The 21658-nt window shown below is 46.7% G+C and overlaps 1 protein-coding gene across 1 annotated transcript in view; it reads right to left on the bottom strand.

Moving 5' to 3' along the window:
- HNRNPLL (heterogeneous nuclear ribonucleoprotein L like) overlaps positions 1 to 21658 on the bottom strand; it is a 174980-nt gene that overhangs the window by 6803 nt on the left and 146519 nt on the right. The window contains exons 11-12 of the mRNA XM_082249368.1: positions 9561 to 9618; positions 9377 to 9475 (exon numbers count right to left, since the gene is read on the bottom strand). Coding sequence (XP_082105494.1) covers positions 9377 to 9475; positions 9561 to 9618 — 157 coding nt within the window. The remainder of the gene's footprint in view (positions 1 to 9376; positions 9476 to 9560; positions 9619 to 21658) is intronic.

Genomic DNA, 21658 nt, shown 5'->3' with positions numbered 1-21658 from the left:
TCAGACACAAGGTTGCTTCTGAGCATCTTAATCCAATCCGCCACCACCTGAGCCACCATAACGGACGCGAAAACGGGTTTGAGCAGCGAACCCGCCACCGTATAGGAATGGCGGGCTAGAGACTCCAACCGCCGGTCCGAGGGATCCCGGAAAACCGGGTTATCCTCAGTAGGAACCAAGGTAGCTTTGTTCAGCACGGCCACAGTGTGATCTACCTGTGGAGGCACACACCATCGTGATTCCGTAGCCGGCGCAAAAGGATAAAGCAATTTGAACCGACTAGGCACCAGGAATGGACGTTTTAACGTGTGCCACATTTCATTAACAGTGTAATGAAATTCAGCTGGGCAGGGAAAAACCTGCACAGACTTGCGGGCCCTGTGCGTCCCAAATGAGGACACAACGCCCGGAGGACTGGGCTCATCCTCCAAATGTAAGGTATCCTTAACCGAAATAATCAACTCATCCATGGTCGCCCGTTCTCAACACCCTCCATTTCAGCCTCCCCCTCAGACCCCGGGGGGTCTAAGGATGAGCGGGACCCCGAAAAGGGCACGCTCGCAGCAGCAGCAGCCATATCCCCATCTGAATCAGAAGAGAGAGACAGCCTGGGCCGTTTTCTCGCAGCCCGTTCAGACATCAGCATTTCCATATTTGCCACTAAAGTCGCAACTACAGCAGCCAGATCAGGTCGCAGCGGGGCCACAGGAGAACTGGGGCCCCCCACTAAAGCTGGAGGAAACTTGCTTTCCTGAGAATCCATGGCTCAAGATAATAAAAAACTACAGTGCAAAAAAGTAGTGTACTGTCCCCTTAAATAGCGCTGCGGAGTGCGCAGCCCACCGCTACTGTCACAGCTATGAAGACCCCCAAAAGGAGAAAAGAAACTGAGCCAGAAGCAGTATACAGAAGAAGACAGAGAGAGACAAACTGCAGAGCCCGCAGAGCGTTGCTACCTGTGTCCTTGTTGCCTGAAAGGAAAAGGAAATGCCGCTGGAGGGGCTGGACTATAAGCCAGACCCCAGGGAAAATGGCTGCCCCATAGGGATGCATTGGAGGCTACACCAAGATGGCCGCCGACATGCGGCCGAACCGATCGTTCCACCGCCCACAAAATGGCGGCAGATGGCGCTAAAATTACATGTATAATCGCCCCAGAGGAGCTATACACGTGTGCCCACAGTAAAACATGGCGGACCGCGCAAATTTTTCCCGCAGCGGTCGCCGCACAAAACTCATAAGTCTGCACCCCCAAACATGCGCCTAAGGTGACACAGGGACCGGGACCCCCGGCAAATATACAGATCTGCAAAAGCGAACCCCGCAGGGATCGCACAGGGAGTCACACAGGCACAGACATGGGGACACACAGCAACACAGACTGCCACCCCAGGCAGAGGCCCCACACAGAAAAGTACTTACCTGTACCAGATGGCGTGGGGGAGCCTCTATGCACAGATAAACCTCTGTCCTCATCTGACAGGGAGTGCCGTGAGCCAGGGACATGATGCTGCAGCATCGCAGACTAGTCCTGTGAGGTAGCCACCTCACGGCTGCATCCCTGCAGCGAACAGGGATGGGTCGTTCTTAATGCCAGGGCGAACCATAGCTGAACGCTCGATGGCGGGCTGGGGGTCCATCTGACCCTCTGTGCCCTGGAGAACCAGGGTGGCCAGTCCGAAAACCAGCACCGCATGATCCATCTTCATCCGAAGAATAAACTAACACTAAAGCTGACAAAATAAACAGCTAGTAAAGTGAGAGAAAAAAAAACGGAATTTTTGTAAAATCTTACCTGTAAAATTCCTTTCTCTGAGTCCTCCGACAGTCGCCGCCTCTTCATATTCGTCACATATGGGTATTAGACTTTGCTCCGAAGGAGTAGCTAGGCAACAGAATATGTTAACATTAAAGCTTTTAACATATCCCACCCTCAAGGGGTGGTCCCCTCAGTCAATACCCTCCTACTTCCTGCAACCATATCTCAGTTTCAGTGGAATAGCAGTAGAGTATACAACCAAACCCCAAAAGAGGGGCGGGGGCGGCGACTGTCGGAGGACTCAGAGAAAGGAATTTTACAGGTAAGATTTTACAAAAATTCCGTTTTCTCTTACGTCCTCCGACAGTCGCCGCCTCTTCATATTCGTCACATATGGGGACGTCCCAAAGCAGTGCAAACATGAGGGGTGGGAAACGCATCCGCGCCGAAAGGCAACGCAGTCTCCGCATCAAAGAATGGAACCTTACCAAAGGAAGGAAACCAGCTGGGCTACAGGAAAAAAATAATTGCTCAACAGGAGCAACAACCCAGGAAAAGACAAAGAACCAGGGGATAAAAAACTTATCCCAACAGCCAGAGGTCCCCAACAAGGGACCCTAGGGAATTGCCGCACTAAGAACCTTGCGGCCAAAGGAAGCATCCGCCGATGCCTGAACATCTACTTTGTAGAATTTCGTGAAAGTGTGAACCTTCCCCTGCAAGGCATAGGCCTGTTCAATGGTCTGCCTGATCCATTTGGCGATGGTAGAGGCCGACGCCGCCATGCCCTTCCGAGGACCCTCTGGAAGAACAAACAAGGAGTCCGTCTTTCGAAAAGACTCAGTCGATTTAAGGTAAACCCTTATCGCCCGAACAACATCCAAAGAATGTAGCCTCCCCTCCTGTGGATGTTTGGGCTTCGCGCACAGCGAAGGCAAGACAATATCCTCATTAAGATGGAATTCCGAAACTCGCTTCGGAAGAAAAGAAGGATTAGGTCGCAAGACCACCTTATCCAAATGAACAACCAGATACGGAGACTTGCAGGACAAAGTCGCCAGCTCCGACACTCTGCGAGCCGAAGTGATCGCAACCAAAAAGGCGACCTTTTTGGACAACATAGACAACGAGATCTCCCTGATCTGTTCAAAAGGAGCACGTTGTAACACAGATAAAACGAGATTCAAGTCCCAAGGGGGCAGAGGATCCCTCCTAGGAGGAACCAGATGCCGCACTCCCTGAACAAAAGTGCCAACCAAGGAGTTGGAAGCCACGGGATGTTGAAACAGAACGGCCAGCGCAGACACCTGACCCTTTATCGTAGCCAGCGCCAAACGCTGATCGACACCTGTTTGAAGGAAGGACAACACTCGGGAAACCGAGTACGTGCGGGGTGAAAACCCCCTGGACTCACACCAGGCAAAATAGGCCTTCCAAGTACGGTAGTAAACCTTCCCCGAGGAAGACTTCCTCGCGTTGATCAAGGTATGAACGACCTCCGGGGAGAGACCCTTCTCCTTCAGGACCTCGGTCTCAACAGCCAGGCCGTCAAAGCCAGCGACTGTAAAGCAGGATGGTATATCGGCCCTTGAGACAGGAGATCGTCTGGAAGAGGTAGACGCCACGGGGCGTCGACCGCCAGATTCACGAGGTCTGCGTACCAGGACCGGCGAGGCCAGTCCGGCGCTACAAGAATCACCGTGCTGCGTTCCGATTGCAACCTGCGAAGGAACCTGGACAGCAACTGAATCGGTGGAAACGCGTACATCAGCTTGTACTGATGCCACGGGGCCACTAACGCGTCCGACGCATCTGCCCGAGGGTCGCGCGTCCCTGCCACGAACCTCCCCACCTTGTTGTTGAGACGAGACGCGAACAGGTCCACATCTGGAAGACCCCACTTCGCGCACAACATCTGGAAGACAGCCGGGTGGAGAGACCATTCCCCCTGATCCAGGGTCTGGCGGCTCAGATAGTCCGCCTGCCAGTTCTCCACCCCCGGAATGTGCACCGCCGTTATCGCCGGGACATGAGTCTCGGCCCAAGTCAGAATGTCGGCCACTTCTCGAGCCGCTCGGGCACTCCTGGTGCCCCCTTGGTGGTTGATGTAGGCCACCGCCGTGGCATTGTCCGTCTGCACCCGAACCGGGCAGCCCTGCAGCCGGTCCGTCCAGCGATGAAGACAGAGATTTATCGCACGCAATTCCAGAATGTTGATCGGAAGGGAGGATTCCTCCTCCGACCAAGTTCCCTGGGCGGACAGAACGCCCAGAACACCACCCCAGCCCGACAGGCTGGCATCCGTGGTGATCACCGTCCACGAGATAGGACGAAACAACTTGCCCCCGGACACCATCGGGGACTGGAGCCACCACAGAAGGTCTCTTCTGGTGCGATGACTCAACGAGATTTGAAAATCCAGAGATTGAGGTCGCCCGTCCCACATGGACAGGATCTCCGCTTGGAGACCCCGCGTGTGAAACTGGGCAAAGGGAATCGCCTCGAAGGCCGAGACCATCAATCCCAGACATCTCATGCACGTCCGCAGAGACGAGAGCGGAACGTCCCGGAGGGACCCGACTTCCTCCTGAAGAGTCCTGAGTTTGTCTTCCGGCAGGAAGACCTTCGCCTGCACCGAGTCCAGGATCATTCCCAGGTAGGGAAGACGAACCGACGGACTCAGTGTCGACTTTGAAAAATTTATCGTCCAACCAAACTCCTGCAGAGTTTGTATCGTGACAGACAGGTCCTCCTCCAGACCCTGGCTGGTCGCAGACCGAACCAGAATGTCGTCCAGATACCCCAGGACAGAAATGCCCTGGGCTCTCAATAATGCCAGAACCGGTGCAAGCACCTTGGTGAAAACCCGCGGAGCAGAGGCGAGACCAAAAGGCAACGCCATGAACTGGTAGTGATCCTCCGCAATGGCGAATCGAAGGTACCGCTGGTGACCCTCGAAAATGGGGATGTAAAGATACGCATCCTTCAAATCGATGGAGGCCATGAATTCCCCCGGAACCAGGGCAGCCACCACCGACCGCAGGGATTCAATGCGGAACTTGCGAACCCGCACAGAGCGGTTCAGAGCCTTCAAGTCCAGAATTGGACGAACCTTGCCCTCCTTCCTGGGCACGGTGAACAGATTGGAATAAAACCCCCAAAATCTGTCCCGATGAGGCACCGGAACCACCACTGCCTCAGCCCTCAGGTCCCGCACCGCCAGGTGCAGGTCCCGTAAACGCTCCGGAGACAGCTGAAGATTTGAGGGAAAAAATCTGCTCTCCGGCCGAGAGAGAAACTCGATCTTGTAACCAGATCGAACGATCTCCTGAACCCATCTGTCCCGCACGCGGGCCAACCAGGGTTGAAGAAAACCGAGCAAGCATCCCCCCACCCCAAAACTGGGTGAGGGCGCCCCTTCAGGCCGCACTGTTATGGGCTGCGGATCCGGACTGACCGGACTTCTGCTTCCCAGACCAGGGCTTCTTTTGAGAGCCTTGACCTTTTGAACGGTTTGCCCTTGTAGTGCGACCGAAAGGCACGAAAGGACCCCTGAGGGGGCCGAAAATTAGCATGCTTCTTCCCAGAAGCCCCCTTAGCCTTGGGGAAATGGGGCAAGAGAGTGCTCTTACCTCCGGTGATCCCCTTAATCAACACATCCAAGGACTCCCCAAAAAGGCGAGACCCATCATAAGGCAGATTGGCTAATGTCTTACGTGAAGATTGGTCCACCGACCAACATTTCAACCAAACCAGGCGGCGAGACAACACCGCCACGCTGTGCACACGTGCAGCCAACGGGACCAAGTCCAAGTCCGCATCACACAGATACATGACACCCTGGTGGATTTGATCCACCATATCCAGGGTCGCCGGCGAGGCCGAATCGGCCACTAGGACGCGCCTAAGCATCTGCGTCCAACTTGCGACAGCCTGGGCCGCCATGAGGGAGGAAAACAGAGCCTTAAGCATAGAACCCGTAATAGAGTAAGTATGACGGGCAAGAGACTCCAATCTCCTATCCGTGGCATCACGGAACACCGGGGAATCCTCTGCAGGAATCGCAGTAGATTTGTTTAAAACCGCAATTGCGTGATCCACCGGGGGTGGCACACACCACCGTTCATCAGTGGAAGGTGAGAAAGGATAACGCAGCTTGAACCTACTTGGCACAGCAAAAGGTTTGCGTAGATTGCGCCATTGTTCCTTAACAGCGCGCTGAAAATCATCATTGCAGGGAAAAACCTGCGGCGTCCTGCGTTTTCTCTGCGTCCCATAAGCCGCCAAGGCAGCGGGGGGACACACTTCATCCTGCAAACGCAGCGTTTGTTTTATGGAAGCAATCAATTCATCCATGATTGCAAGCTCTTCAGGCGAGCCAGGGGGAGAATTATCAACCCCTTCAACTTCAGCCTCCACCTCGGACCCCACTAGATCCAGGGAGGAGCGGGACCCCGATAAGGAGACCCCCGCCATAACAGCCATCACCTTCACCCTCAGAGGAAAGAGAAACTCTGGGTCTCTTGGTAGATTGAGCAGCCACCAGCATCTGCACCTGAGCAGCAAGGCCAGCCACAATAGTGGCTAAATCCCCCCCTGGGGGGGAAACAGCGGTCCCCTGGCTATCCACCAAGGCGGTAGGAAATTTGCCCTCCTGAGAATCCATTGCCCCAATATCAAAATGCCGGATAATAAAGGGTTAACTGCCCCTTTAACAAGCGCGGCGAGCGCAGCCCACCGCACCACACACAAGCACAATGAGACCCCCACAGGGACAATAAAACTGACACAGGCAATGGATAAGAAGGATATAACCTGAGGAGACCCTCGCCGCTGCTGCTGCCTCGATCGGTGTACCCAGGAGAAGAGGAAGTGATGTGACCAGGGCGCTCTATTAAAGCCTATGGGAGGCTACAAGAAAATGGCCGCCATGCATGTAGAACATGCGGCCGGAGCGAGTGTAGGCAAAATGGCGCCGTTTGGCGCCGAAACCGCCGCTCCACAGTACAGTAATGCACACATTTAGCCATATATAAAAAACATGGTAGATCGCCGCAGCGATCGCTGTATAGTGCCAAAACATGCCACAAAACATGCCCCACAGCACACAGCTTCTCACACTGACAAAGCTGACACACATAGTGTCACACAGCTCCCCCCCCCCCCCTTGCAGCCCACAGCATGCAGCCGAGTGATAGGGAGACAAACAGTGAGAACAGAGGCAGGTTCCACAGTTCCAGACTGACACCCCCCCCCCAGACAGACAGGTCCCCACATAGATACACTTACCTCACAATGGCGTGGGGGACCCGCACAGGCGAACAAGCCGCTGCACATGAGGCAGGGAGAGTCGCATACAAGACGCACAAAATGGGGGTTAAGAAACCGCACAGCGTCCAGTGAGGTAGCCACCTCACCAATCATCCCTGCACCGAACAGGGATGGGTCGTTCACTGTGCCAGGAGCGTTACCTGGCTGAACGCTCGATGGCAGGCTGGAAAGCCACTGACCCACGACCTGCGACCAGGGGGATCAGCCCGAGACCCAGCCCGCATGATCCTCTTCATCAGAAGAACTAACTAATGCTGACAAAAAGAACAGCTAAGTAAAGGTAGAGAGAAAACTCAAACAAAAAATCAAAAAAGAAGAGAGAGTCTGGGGCACAAAGCCCCAGCACAGAGAGAGCCAGCCACTCCTGACAAGCTAGACATTGAAACTGAGATATGGTTGCAGGAAGTAGGAGGGTATTGACTGAGGGGACCACCCCTTGAGGGTGGGATATGTTAAAAGCTTTAATGTTAACATATTCTGTTGCCTAGCTACTCCTTCGGAGCAAAGTCTAATACCCATATGTGACGAATATGAAGAGGCGGCGACTGTCGGAGGACGTAAGAGAAACTGACATTTTTAAAGAAAATCAAATAAAAGATTTAGGAAGGCTGAGACTGAAGCCCCAGCACAAGGTAAGCCTGACTATTCCTGATGCTAGGCAAATTAAAACTGAGTTGGGAGTGGTGATGCAGGGGGGTATTGACCGGATGGGACAGCCCCCGTGGGTGTGTATATGCTAATGCCTTTTGTCTTTGGACTAAGTCTATATGCCTAGCTATTCCTACTGATAGGAAGACAATACCCAACAGTGAGGACTTAGAGGAGGCGGCGACTGTCGGAGGACGTAAGAGAAAATCCTTCCTGCATCAAGGGTCCTTTAACACTGGCTTTCTAATCAGGTTTGCCTGTCAGTTTTTCAGGTGGACCTGATGGGAAACTCCATGTAAGTCCCTGTTCACATCATGCCAATTTGACATACGATTTGACATGTCAAATTGCATGCCAAATCGGAGCCTAGTGCAGGCAACAGCACCGTCCAAAACGGTGCAACGCCGATTTCGTAGCGCCGCACAGATTCCAATAAATACTTTCTGAACTACTTTTGGCGACTTCGGGTGTGATTTCAATAGACCTCTGTGCATGAACCAGGGAATATCTGATTGCCTCTTGGGGGATCAGGAAGGAATTTCTTCCCCCTGCTGTAGCAAATTGGATCATGCTTTGCTGGGGTTTATTTTCGCCTTCCTCTGGATCAACAGCGGGTATAGGATTGTGTATATGGGATTGTATAGTTGGGTTTTCAATACTGTTTTTTTTTTGGTTGAACTGGATGGACTTGTGTCTTTTTTCAACCTGACTAACTATGTAACTATATGTAATCCAGTTGCCCATAGATCGCACACTGGTAGGGAAAGGTGTCAATATACAGAAAAAAGGTTACTGGGCACTGGGAATATCACAAAAGTGATATTGATACTGTTTTGCTACACTTCAGCAGTCGATTTGTTAATGGATTCCCTGTTGAACAGACCCCAGGCAAGGCCAATGTGAAAGGACGACAAAAACTAAACTCTTCTTTCCTTGAGATGTAACTGATCTCCTAAAAAAAAAAGTTTATTCGCCAAACTGTTAGATCTATTTACACAGAGTATTAAATCACATTTACTTTGTAAACCTTTTATGCCTGGTTTATGTAAACGTGTCCTTTTAATCAAACCAAATGTCATTGCCTGTCTTTGAACGTTCTCTAAATCATCGATTTCCTACTTGATGACGTTTTAGGAGCATTTTGCTTGTTTTTTTTTTGTGAGCAGGGATTTGTGCCAATGCCTGCAGATCCTACTGTATTTTCAAGATGAGCTGGCAAAATATTATAAATAACATACAAATAAAGATCAGCAGAGAATCATAGTATCCATGTATTAGTGAATCCAGTTGGCAGGTTGGCTTTACAAATAATGTCCTGAAATATATAGGATACCCATTTGAAAATGAGTTACGGATAATTGCAAAATGGAGAAACCGTGCTTATGTTTATGTATAATCACTGCTGCAACCTGTTTATGTAGAATGAGCCATTGGTAGTTGTTTTCTACATATGTATAACCTGCTTTAAATTTAAATTTGTTTTAGAGTTTGCAACTAGTTTTGCATATGGTGAAAAACATTTCACCAGCTTATCTCAGAATGCAAAACAGTTGAAGCACATACTGACAGTAATTTTTTGATATACTGTAGAGTCATTTCTTTTTACTACATAATGATTAAAACAGAAAGTTAACTTACTTGGTACTCTTACTTGATAGTGATTTAATACTGTGAGTGCTTCAACAGCCTCATTCTTTGTCCCCCATTCTATTAGGCCAGACAATGTTTTAGATGAAGCTGTAGAAGACAACCAGGATAGGGATGTTAAATAGGCTAGTAACACCACAGCAAAACATATTCTATGACAGTTTGTTTTACTAACGTTTTGCATCAAACACTTTGTACTTGATGAATTTAGGAATGTCGTGGTCTTCGCAGAGCTAAAATAAAAACACAAAAATGTTACAAAACTAAGAAACATACAGGTACATGCATTAATAATGAATACAAAAGTACAAAGTTAGCTCTTCAGTAGTAAGGCAGTTATTTTCTTATGCTACATATGGGTGCTGCTCAGTACAAGCAAGAGGAGATTATACTGTCAATGCAGACAGTGCGCTCTGACTTTGTAGTAAAAGTAAAAGGTTTCAGTTTTGCATGGTTGTTGAACTTCTTATCAAAGTTTTTACATCCTTTGGACAAGAGCCGTGATTACTGCTAGCAGCTAGAATAGTTACATAGTAGGTGAGGTTGAATAAAGACAATAGTCCATCCAGTTCAACCTGTGTAGGTGTGTGTCTGTAATCATCTCACATACCCCTGAATGTTCTGATCCTTGAGATGTACGTCTAAGAGTCTTTTGAAAGCCACCATACTACCCGCAGAAACCACCTCTTGTGGTAGAGAATTCCACAATCTTGTAGCCCTAACAGTAAAGAACCCCCCACGTTGCCTGAGGTTAAAACGCTTCTCCTCTAATCGCATTGTATGCCCTCGAGTCCTCATGCAATCCCTTCGACTGAATAGCTGTTTTTCTATGCCGAGTTCACCATTGAGATATTTATAAATTGCTATCATGTCCCCTCTCAGGCGTCTCTTCTCCAGGGAGAATAAATCAAGCGATTGCAGACGCTCTTCATAATTAAGGTCCTCCAATCCCCTAATCAGTTTAGTTGCCCTTCTCTGTACTCTCTCCAGCTCCAACACATCCCTCCTGAGGACTGGCGACCAGAACTGGACAGAATACTCCAGATGTGGTCGGACCAGAGTTTTATAAAGTGGAAGGATTATAGTCTTATCTCTGGAATACATCCCTTTCTTTATGCATGCTAATATTCTGCTGGCTTTGGCAGCTGCCACTTGACATTGCATGCTATTGCTTAGTCTATCATCTACCAAGACTCCCAGATCTTTCTCCATTTTTGATTCCCCCAAGGGTTCCCCCCCTAACGTGTATTGTGCTTTTATGTTTTTAGTCCCCAAGTGCAAAACCTTACACTTCTCCACATTAAACCTCATTTGCCATGTCGTTGCCCACTCTGTTATTTTGTCCAGGTCATTCAGTAGGATATCTGCTTCATGCTGTGCAGTTATTGCCCTGCCCAATTTTGTGTAATTTGCAAAAACTGATATCGAACTACTGATCCCGTCCTCAATGCTGTTTATGAATAAATTGAACAAGGTTGGTCCCAGGACTGAGCCTTGGGGGACCCCGCTTACCACCTCAGACCAGTCTGAGTATGCGCTGTTTATTACCACCCTTTAGACACGCCCTTTTAGCCAGTTCCGTATCCAAGTCGATACCTGCAGACCTTATTTTATAAATTAAGCGCTTGTGGGGAACTGTATCAAACGCCTTAGCAAAATCCAGGTACACCACATCCACTGGTCTGCCCATATCTAGCTCACAGCTCACCTCCTCGTAGAATGTTAAGCGATTGGTTTGACAAGAACGCCCATTTGTAAACCTGTGCTGATTACTACTGCTGATGTTGTTGTCTTTAGCAAACTCTACGATATAGTCCCTTATCATCCCCTCCAGAAGTTTACATACTATCGATGTCAAACTGATAGGCCTATAATTTCCCGGGATATGCCTCTGCCCCTTTTTGAATATCAGTATCACGTTAGCTTTCCTCCAATCCCCTGGTACATTTCATGTCATAATACTGTCAGCAAAGATCAGGAACAGTGGTCTAGATATAATCTTACTGAGTTCCTTGAGAACTCTCAGATGTACGCCATCCGGGCAAGGTGATTTGTTTGTGTTAATTTTATCCAACCTTTCCCTGATTTCACCCTCTGTTAGCCATAGCGGCAAGTCCTGTGTATTACTACTAACCATACAGTCATGGTCAGTGTACCCCTCCTTTTCCTGAGTAAAGACTGACGAGAAAAAGGCGTTCAGCACGGTTGCCTTTTCAGTGTCCTCTGTAACCATCCTCCCATCATCGTTAATTATGTGTGCAATATGCTCTGCCCTGGCCCTGAAATAGCTGCTAGCAATAATTGCATGTAAAATCCGGCATTACCATACATGGTTCAAAGCTCAGCCAGTCCCTGCTGAACCAACCAAGATTCTAACCATCTATGGCTGGCATTAGGCCAAATCTGTTGAAGTTTACTGTCAGAAGCACTTGGGTAAGGTAGGGCCACCTTTTTTGGTTGCCCTCCTATAATAGACTCAAAGTGGGTTAGTAGGTTGAGTGTTAATAGAAGAGAACCGGATGGTAGCTGCTTTAGTGCATATGTCCTCTCCGATTGCTCAGACATATATTGTCACGTATGGTCTGTAATTGTAGAAGGCTTTTAGTTTAGTATTTCGTACTGTTAGGTGGGGCCGTCTGGGACTTAGCCAATAAGCTGCTAGTGCTTTAGTGCATATTGTCGCACCCAGGTTCTGTTTGAAATGTTTATTGTGTATAAGTATCTGCATTTCAAAAGAGGAGTTCCCCCCTGCCAGTTGCAATATTTTAGCTCAGGCTGAAACAGTAGAGTAGCCTGCTCTAGAGTTAGACTAAGTATGCTTTCTAGATTTCCGTATTAGAAAGTTTGGACACAAAGTATTAGAATTTTATTTCTGATCCAGATCCGTGTCAGCAAATTTGATTCCATGAAAAATGCATGACATATTTATGGTAAAACAGTGTTAAACAGATACTATTTTACTTACAGCAAACTTTTTACTGTAAATCAATAGGGGGAAAAGAACTATGTGAGAAGGAAAACAATTGGTTTATATCGGACACACATAAGCTCCTCCATCTGTTTGCAAATGTAAAATTTCAGAGCTGCACTCAGCAGTAGGGGAATTGACATTTAACTGTTGATTACAATGGGCAGACTTTACCATTAGGAGGGGAGGGGCTTAAGGTGGTTGTAAACCCCTACATATACCCACTGAAGTGATTCGGGAGCCTCAGGTGATACACAGAGATTAAACAAATACTCCTACATAAGTTGTACCTGTTTATCTCTCCTTTTACATCAGTTCAAAGCACACAGATTAAAGGCTATTTCTTAGCAGAAGGCAGGGGGTGGGGATCTGACATCTGGGATCACACAGTGCACATCTAGAACTCAGAGCTCAGTGAAACCTGTGTAAGGGGGATGGACCCCCCCCCCCCTACACACTGTCATAGGAAAACATACACAGCTGAGGCTGTCAGTCATCTTCTGTGTGTTGGATGGGGCAAATGTGGGCAGGTCGTCCACCAGGATGCAGTTGAATCGGCAGAAACTATTCTGTGATTCATGCAGAGGGAAGAGAGGTTAGAGAGAAATTACACACTGTGCTTTAAGTTGAGGCTAGCATACACTATAGAGACATATGCTTTGTTTATTTTTCATGTTAGAGGTTTACAACCACTTTAAGCCAAGGTCCAATGTACAGTCTGAGCCTGGGGTCCAAAGGGTATCAACTAGCAGAAGTACTTGTGAGCACTACAAAGTGTGCAATTCAGTACCGTTAGCTTAGAAATGCTTTAGACTTGGTAAGGTTTACTTAAGTCATTCTCTTTTCTTGAAAAGCTAGACACGTCAAAAAAGGGCAAAAAACAACTATTACGCTTGTTACTATTTCATGTATTACACAAATGATCACAGAAGGTTGAGAGAAATGGAAGTTTGCATAATACTAAACAGGAAAACTATGTGGTCACTTTATCCACCTATCTAGTACTGGGCAAGGACCCCCATTAAATCAACCCCAAAGATCAGAACCATGGAAACCCCTACCGCGAATAACAGCTGGGCATAAACTTGTAATAAATCATCCCAGCCACAGTAGTCTTAATGGTCAGAGAAATCACTTGATAGTTGCAATCAAGTCCATTGAAAATCCCTGAGAAATCATGTCATCATAAGCCGCCCACGAGCGATATGATTTTCCACCCAAATTTTCTGCGACTTTCCTGTCTTAACTTCTATATATATGTAGCGTGGTCCGAGTGGACCCCCATTAGCTTCTGGGACAGCCTGCATTCTTTGCATTCAACAAGACACTGAAAAAGCTTCTCAGGGATCCAGGATTAGCTTATGACATTTACACCACATTTGTGATGCGGTTTGATGCAATTTGCATACATTTTTATGTATATACACGTAAGGCAATGTCATTCCATATTCTCATTCACAGCGATCATTCTTCATTTTTCATTGAGTTGGACGTTTAGGTATGAGAACCTTAAGTTCCCTTTATTTCTCTATTTGTTAAAGGAACATGTTCAGCAGCACAGTGCCTAAATGGTTAGCTCTTCCACCCAGCAGCACTAGGGTCATCAGTTTGAATCCCAACCACAGGACTACTTGCATGTTCTCTCTGTACCTGCATCAGTTTCCTCCGGGTACTTCAGTTTCCTCCTACACTCCAAAAGGCATGCTGATAGGTTAATCGGCGCTTGTCTAAATTAGCCCTAGTATGTGCAATATGAATGCTAGTTAGGGACCTTAGACTGTAAGCTCCATGAGGGCAGGGACTGATATGAATGTATAATATATATAATATATAAGTAAATTTATGGCACTATATAAGTACCTGTAATATTCTCACCTTCAGTCTTGAACACTTTTATAGGGTACTCTTCTGTCCTGAAATAGTTTACTCTGATTTCACTGCTAACTGTAAGCTTTTCACAATGCGCAATGACAGTTGCAGCAGGTCAGACACAGCTCACCTATTTTCCTGTCTGGAGGACATCCATCATGATCTAGCTAATTCCTCCTCAGCATTATGGTCCCTTGCTTGTCCTTTTCATTCACTGAATTTCAGTTCTTTCAGTCATAAAGGTTTAGCATCACATTGGGTGTTACCTAGGGCAGTCTGCACAAAAATGCAGCCTACCTAGGACTGCCCACTCTTCCAGACTGACATCCACCCATCAAGGCATTTTAATATTTGCATAACTCCTAAGAGCCAGCCCATCGCTTGCATCAAGGCTGAGGACTATTGAGAGGAGTATTAAAGTGGTTGTAAACCAAAAAAAGCATATCCCTCTATGTGTGTACTAGCCACAATCCAAAGAGCAGAGTGGCATTTTCTCTGCTGTCTATACAGTTGTGCTCATAGGTTTACATACCCTGGCAGAATTTATGATTTCTTGGCCATTTTTCAGAGAATATGAATAACACAAAAACTTTTCTTTCACTCATAGTTAGTGTTTGGCTGAAGCTATTTATTATCAATCAACTGTATTTACTCTTTTTAAATCATAATGACAACAGAAACTACTCAAATGACTCTGATCAAAAGTTTATATACCCTGGTGATTTTGGCCTGATAACATGCACACAAGTTGACACAAAGGGGTTTGAATGGCTATTAACCACCTCAATACTGGGCACTTAAACCCCCTTCCTTCCCAGACCAATTTTCAGCTTTTAGCGCTGTTGCATTTTGAATGACAATTGCGCGGCAATGCAACACTGTACCAAAACCAAATTTATGTCATTCTTTCCCCACAAATAGAGCTTTCTTTTGGTGGTATTTGATCACCGCCAGGTTTTTTCTTTTTTGGTGCACAAATAAAAAAAGACCGAAAAGTTTGAAAAAATAAAAAAAGTTTTTTTGTTTAGGTTATAAAATTTTGTAAATAGATACGTTTTTCCTGCACTGATGAACACTGATGACGCCGCACTGACAGACACTGATGGGGTGGCACTGATATGCAGCACTGATGGGCACTGATAGGTAGAACTGATATGCAGCACTGATGGGCACTGATAGATAGCACTGATATGCAGCATTGGTGGGCACCGATAGGCAGCGCTGATGGGCACTGACAGGCAGCACTGATGGGGACTGATTGGCGGCACTGATGGGCACTGATAGGTGGCACTGATGGGCACTGATAGGTGGCACTGATGGGCGGCACTGATGAGCAGTGATGGGGGGCACTGATGGGCACTGATAGGCAGCACTGGTGGGCAATAATGGGCACTGGTGGGCGGCACTGATAGATGGCAATAATGGGCACTGGTGGGCAGCACTGATAGATGGCATTGGTGGGCAGCACTGATAGGGGGGCACCACTAGCAGGCTCTCTGAGCCCTGTTTGCCATCCCTGGTGGCCATGGTGGGCATCCCTGGTGGTCATGGGTGGGCATCCCTGGTGGCTCTAGTGGCACCCCCTCCCCCTAGGGCTGCACTGGTAATCAATCATCTGATTACCAGCACAGACCCCCCTGTGACCAGTGAGTACTTAGAAATACTCACTGATCACCCCGGCTGCAGAATCGATCCTCTCCTCTTCTCCTCACTGACAGGATCTGTCAGGAGGAGAAGAGATCGAAGCCGTTACAACGGCTGTATTGACATTACATGACGGCTGTGATTGGACACAGCCGTCATGTGATCAGGAGGGCCAATCACAGGGCCCTCCTGCCGCATCTTGTCGCTCTGTGTCCTAGGGACACAGGCACATCGAGATCGCGCCGCTGCGCGTGCCCGCGGCGGCGCAATCTCTCTCCTTCTGAAGGACGTTCCGGAACATCCGATCAGAAGGACGAGACTCCCACCAGGCCGTATATGTACAATGGCCCAGGTGGGAGGTGGTTAAAGGTAACCATCCTCACCTGTGATCTGTTTGCTTGTAATTGGTGTGTGTGTATAAAAGGTCAATGAGTTTCTGGACTCCTGACAGACCCTTGCATCTTTCATCCAGTGCTGCACTGACGATTCTGAGTCATGGGGAAAACAAAAGAATTGTCAAAAGATCTGCGGGAAAAGGTAGTTAAACTGTATAAAATGGGAAAGGGATATAAAAAGATATCCAAGGAATTGAGAATGCCAATCAGCAGTGTTCAAACTCTAATCAAGAAGTGGAAAATGAGGGGTTCTGTTGAAACCAAACCACGGTCAGGTAGACCAACTGAAATTTCAGCCACAACTGCCAGGAAAATTGTTTGGGATGCAAAGAAAAACCCACAAATAACTTCAGGTGAAATACAGGACTGTCTGAAAACATGTGGTGTGGTTGTTTCAAGATGCACAATAAGAAGGCACTTGAAGAAAGATAGACTGCATGGTCGAGTCACCAGAAGAAAGCCATTACTACACAAATACCACAAAGTATCCCGCTTACAATACGCCAAACAGCACAGAGACAAGCCTCAAACCTTCTGGCACAAAGTAATTTGGAGTGATGAGACCAAAATTGAGCTTTTTGGCCACAGCCATAAACGCTACATTTAGAGAGGAGTCAACAAGGCCTATGATGAAAGGTACACCGTTCCTACTGTGAAACACAGAGGTGGATCGCTGATGTTTTGGGGATGTGTGAGCTACAAAGGCACAAGAAATTTGGTCCGAATTGATGGCAAGATGAATGCAGTATGTCATCAAAAAATACTGGAGGACAATTTGCATTCATCAGCCTGGAAGCTGTGCATGGGACATACTTGGACATTCCAACATGACAATGATTGTGCTGCCACGCAGCTTTAACTGTCTAGCAGTTGTTATTACATGTTATGTTATGCTATGTTATTGGTATCTTCCTTGCACCCCTGCTGTTTCTGGCTAGATGGTTTCTCCCATCCTCCATTTTCCTGCTGTAACTGCCATTTTGTTTAGTTGTTATGAGGAGACTGCAGAGTGAGGAAGTTGTGTAACTTCATTGTAAATTTACCTATGGAAAAGCCTCTATGTTTATGTCTTTGCTAACTTGAAGCATAAAGAAGCATTGGAGAACACCTCTGGAGTCTTTATTCATTGAGTAAACTATCTGTTAAAGCCATCATTCAACCTGCTGCACACACTTACAGACTGGGTCTACAAGAAGGTCACAGGTACAATCGATGCTGAGACAGAACAGTAAATTTACAGGAGTACACAGCTTCAGAGAGTAAATTTACAGGAGTACACAGCTTCAGAGAGTAAATTTACAGGAATACACAGCTTCAGAGAGTAAATTTACATGAAGAATTCATCACAGGTATCTCTGCAGCTTAAGAAAAGTAAATTTCCAAGACTCTGCAGCTTCAGAACAGTAAGTACCACACTTGTCTGTGAGTCACCAGAAGCATTACTCTGCATATGAAACCAGCCACCTACTGAATGCTTCATTACTGTTACAGCCTTCTGAGGTGATCCAGTTTGAACTAGTTCCAGCAATAGCTAGCTATTGTATCAAATACCCAGCACCTCAGCCAGCCTGCTTAATAACAGAAGTCACTACTTACAGAGCTGAGCTCTGGCAGATTTCTAACAAGACACCAGAAATACAGTACTTATTATGTCTGACAGAGATCTCACAGAATTACCTGCATTTAGTCAAGATAAAGCAGACTCCTTACTTCATTCTGCTCGTCCTGTCAGAGCCCCTCACCCATCCTTGAAGGCAAGGGAGGTTTATGAAGCAAGTAAGGAAGAAACATCTAGTAACCTGACTGCATTATGGGAAAAGACTTTAAGTTGTATAACAGCCACTAATGAAACTAGCAACAATTCTGAGCAATTGAACACTGCTCTCTCAAGGGTTAAGAAGGCATTTGAGAATTATAAAAGACTTTCTGAGAAGTACTATTCTCTATTGTCACATTCCAACATAGAGGAAGCTGCATTGGAATTAAAGGACTTTACTTCTAATGACCAGCAGAGGCATAGCACATATCTTGAAGCAAAGGCACAGATAGAAGGGAGATTGGCACAGATACATGAGACTATATCCTGTAACTCTGCTTCTTCCAGACACTCAGGAAAATCTTCTAGGTCTGCCCGCTCATATCATAAATCTTCTTCTAAGTCATTGCGGTCCTGCTCTATAAGGTCAATACTGAGCGACCAAATACTCAAAGCTCGCCAAAAGGTTGCAGTAGCCCAGGTTCAAGCCGCCTGCTCTGAAAAAGAAGCAGCCTTCAAAGCAGAAGTTAAACGCATTCAAGCAGAAACAGAGGCTCAGCTAGAAATTCTTCAGAAGAACAGAGAAAAGGAAGTAGCTTTAGCAGAGTTATCTGTCTTGGAACAAGCCCTATTGGAAGAAGAAGGAGCAGCTTGTACCAGCTTGCCTGCTTGTCAAGACCCTGTTGAAAGGACCCTACAGTTTGTCCTAACTCAGAACCACGACAATACAGTCCCACCTACAGTTGGATATTCTTCTCATAATCATCCAGCAAGTGGATCAGAAGGCAATGTGTCGCCAAAGCAAGCTGGTCAACTAGACACACCTACTAACAGAGACCCTCCACAACTACCGCACGTCACAAAATCAAGTGAATCAACCTACGCAGCTCATGTGCCACCACAACCCTATGTGCATAGAGATTACAAGGGCACAGCAGAAGACTACAGAATGAACTCTATACCCCCTTTGATACAGCTCTCTTTGACTTCAAATGCTCAGAGACCTTCAGTCGACAGACCCTTACCTAAATTAAACCCATCTGCAACACCTTTCTCTCTACCTACCAGCCAACATCAGATACCAACCATGGTCCAAGACGGCGCACCATCAGTAGACCCTGTGGCTATAAAAACTGAAAGCACTGACATTGCAGAGTTCAGAAAGTATATGATTCGACGAGAGTTGATTACAACTGGACTGTCTAGATTTGATGACCGCCCAGAGAACTACAGGAGTTGGAGATCTACATTTAAGGCGGTAACCAAGAACTTGGACATTGATCCTCAAGCAGAACTTGACTTACTAATAAAGTGGTTGGGGCGTCAATCTGCAGAACAAGTAAAGAGACTTAAATCTGTCTACATTTATAACTTTAAAGCAGGCCTTGATGCTGCCTGGGAACGTCTAGAACAAGACTATGGGAGCCCCGAAGTCATTGAATCTGCCTTATTCCAGAGACTAAACGACTTTCCTAAAATCTCTGTTAAGGACAATCATAAGCTTAGAGAGTTAGGTGACCTCCTTCAAGAACTTGAAATTGCTAAGTTAGATCCTAGTTTACCAGGTCTTAGCTATTTAGACACTGCTCAGGGCGTAAATCCTATTGTAGCAAAGTTGCCTAGTTATCTTCAGGGAAAGTGGACTAGTGTAGGATCAAAGTATAAGTATGAGCATCGTGTTTCCTTCCCTCCCTTTTCTTATTTTTCAGAGTTCGTGCGGAAGGTTGCAAGATCCAAGAATGACCCAAGCTTCTTCTATCCAGATACTACCACCATTCCTTTAAGTACTTCAAGGGGTATTGCCACCAACAGTAAATTCAAGGATTTAAGGCATCCTATTGCCATGAGGAAGACTGCAATAGCATCCAACGTCTTAGCTACAGACATTAAAGCTAGCAATCTTAATCAACAGTGTCCTATTCATAATGCGCCACACTCTCTCTCCAAATGTCGTGCATTTAAGGACAAGCCTATTGAAGAACGCAAGTCATTTCTCAAAGAGCATAATATCTGTTTTAAGTGTTGTGCATCCTCCGATCATTTAGCTAGAGACTGTAAGATCGCCATCAGATGTTCTCTCTGCAACAGTGCCAAACATGTGGACGCTCTTCATTCAGACCTGTTCAAAAGGAAACCTTCACCCGGCAGCAACCCCAAGACTACATCAGATGATGGCGGGGAGAGAACTGAGCAATATGCCGACCCCGTAACCACAAGATGTACAGAGGTATGTGGAGAAGGGCTTCATAGCAAGTCTTGTAGCAAGATATGTCTTGTAAGAGTTTTTCCTGAAGGATGTCCACAAAAATCCATAAAAATGTATGCCATACTCGATGATCAGAGCAATTGCTCATTGGCCAGTACAGAATTCTTTGACCTATTCAACATTCAAGGAGAGACCTGGTCTTATACCTTGCAGACATGTGCAGGAAAGGTCAATACTTCTGGAAGAAGAGCCCATGGCTTCGTAGTTGCATCAGAATTTGAGGACACAGAGTTTCCTCTTCCAACTCTAATCGAATGTGGTCAGCTATCGAACAACAGAGAAGAAATCCCCACACCAGAGGTTGCACGTCATCACCCTCATTTGAGCCACATTGCTAACTACATTCCACCACTTAACAAGGATGTTAAGATTTTGATTCTACTAGGGAGAGACATTCCTAGAGTTCATAAAATAAGAGAGTTATGTAACGGTCCAGATGATGCTCCTCAGGCCCAGAAACTCGATCTTGGATGGGTGATAATAGGAGAAGTCTGCTTAGACCAATCTCACAAGCTCTTGGATGTAGCTTCCTACAAAACTGTTACCTGTCAATTGATGAAATGTCCATCGCACTATTATGTGAAGGAAAGACTTGATTTTAAGAACGAAGTTCCATATCAAGCACTCCAAAGCATTAACTGCAAGCTCACTTCTCAAAAGGACTTTGGTGATTCAGTGTACCAGACTACTTGTGATGACCACAAGATTGCTCCTTCAGTCGAAGACAAGGAGCTCATTAAGATTACGGATGAAGAGTTCTTCAAGGACAATTCCAACAATTGGGTAGCTCCAGTACCCTTCCGAGTACCAAGGCTTACTCTCCCTAACAATCGAGAACAAGCTTTAACCAGATTTGCTGCACTGAAGAAAACTCTCCGTAACAAACCTGAGAAGCGAGAGCACTTTCTAGCATTCATGCAGAAGATTTTAGTGCCAGCAGTTGTCCTCACACAAACCATTTGGTTTTCAGAACCCAAGTTTTTAATGGACCAGTCTTCTACAAACTCAGAAGAAGATATCGATTTCTACCTGGAGGATCCAGATACTGATCCGGAAATCCGGCCTGAAGTTGTAGCATTGAGTTCCAACATCTGCTCAAGAAGAAATTTGGAGGATGAAGATGACTCCACAGTTATGGGGGATGGAGCTGATGAATGGATGCAGGCCAAGACTCTGGTTAAGCCTCCGGACCAGCTGGAACTCAGCGAGGCTGAACTTAAGGAGGAATTCACTCGTATCCTGACTGCAAACAACCCTCATGCCCCCCAGAACATTGTGAGGTACAGTTTTAAGGAACTGGCCTACAAACCCATTAGCATCGTGGACCAGCTGGCCGTACACTTCTCCCTGGATGGAAACATGTTAAACGAAGACT

This window comes from Pelophylax lessonae (assembly GCF_965119305.1).
Source record: "Pelophylax lessonae genome assembly, chromosome: 3".
NCBI classification, from domain to species: Eukaryota; Metazoa; Chordata; class Amphibia; order Anura; family Ranidae; genus Pelophylax; species Pelophylax lessonae.
The sequence above is the reverse complement of the archived record's forward strand: the minus strand, read 5'-3'. Positions and strand labels throughout refer to the sequence as shown.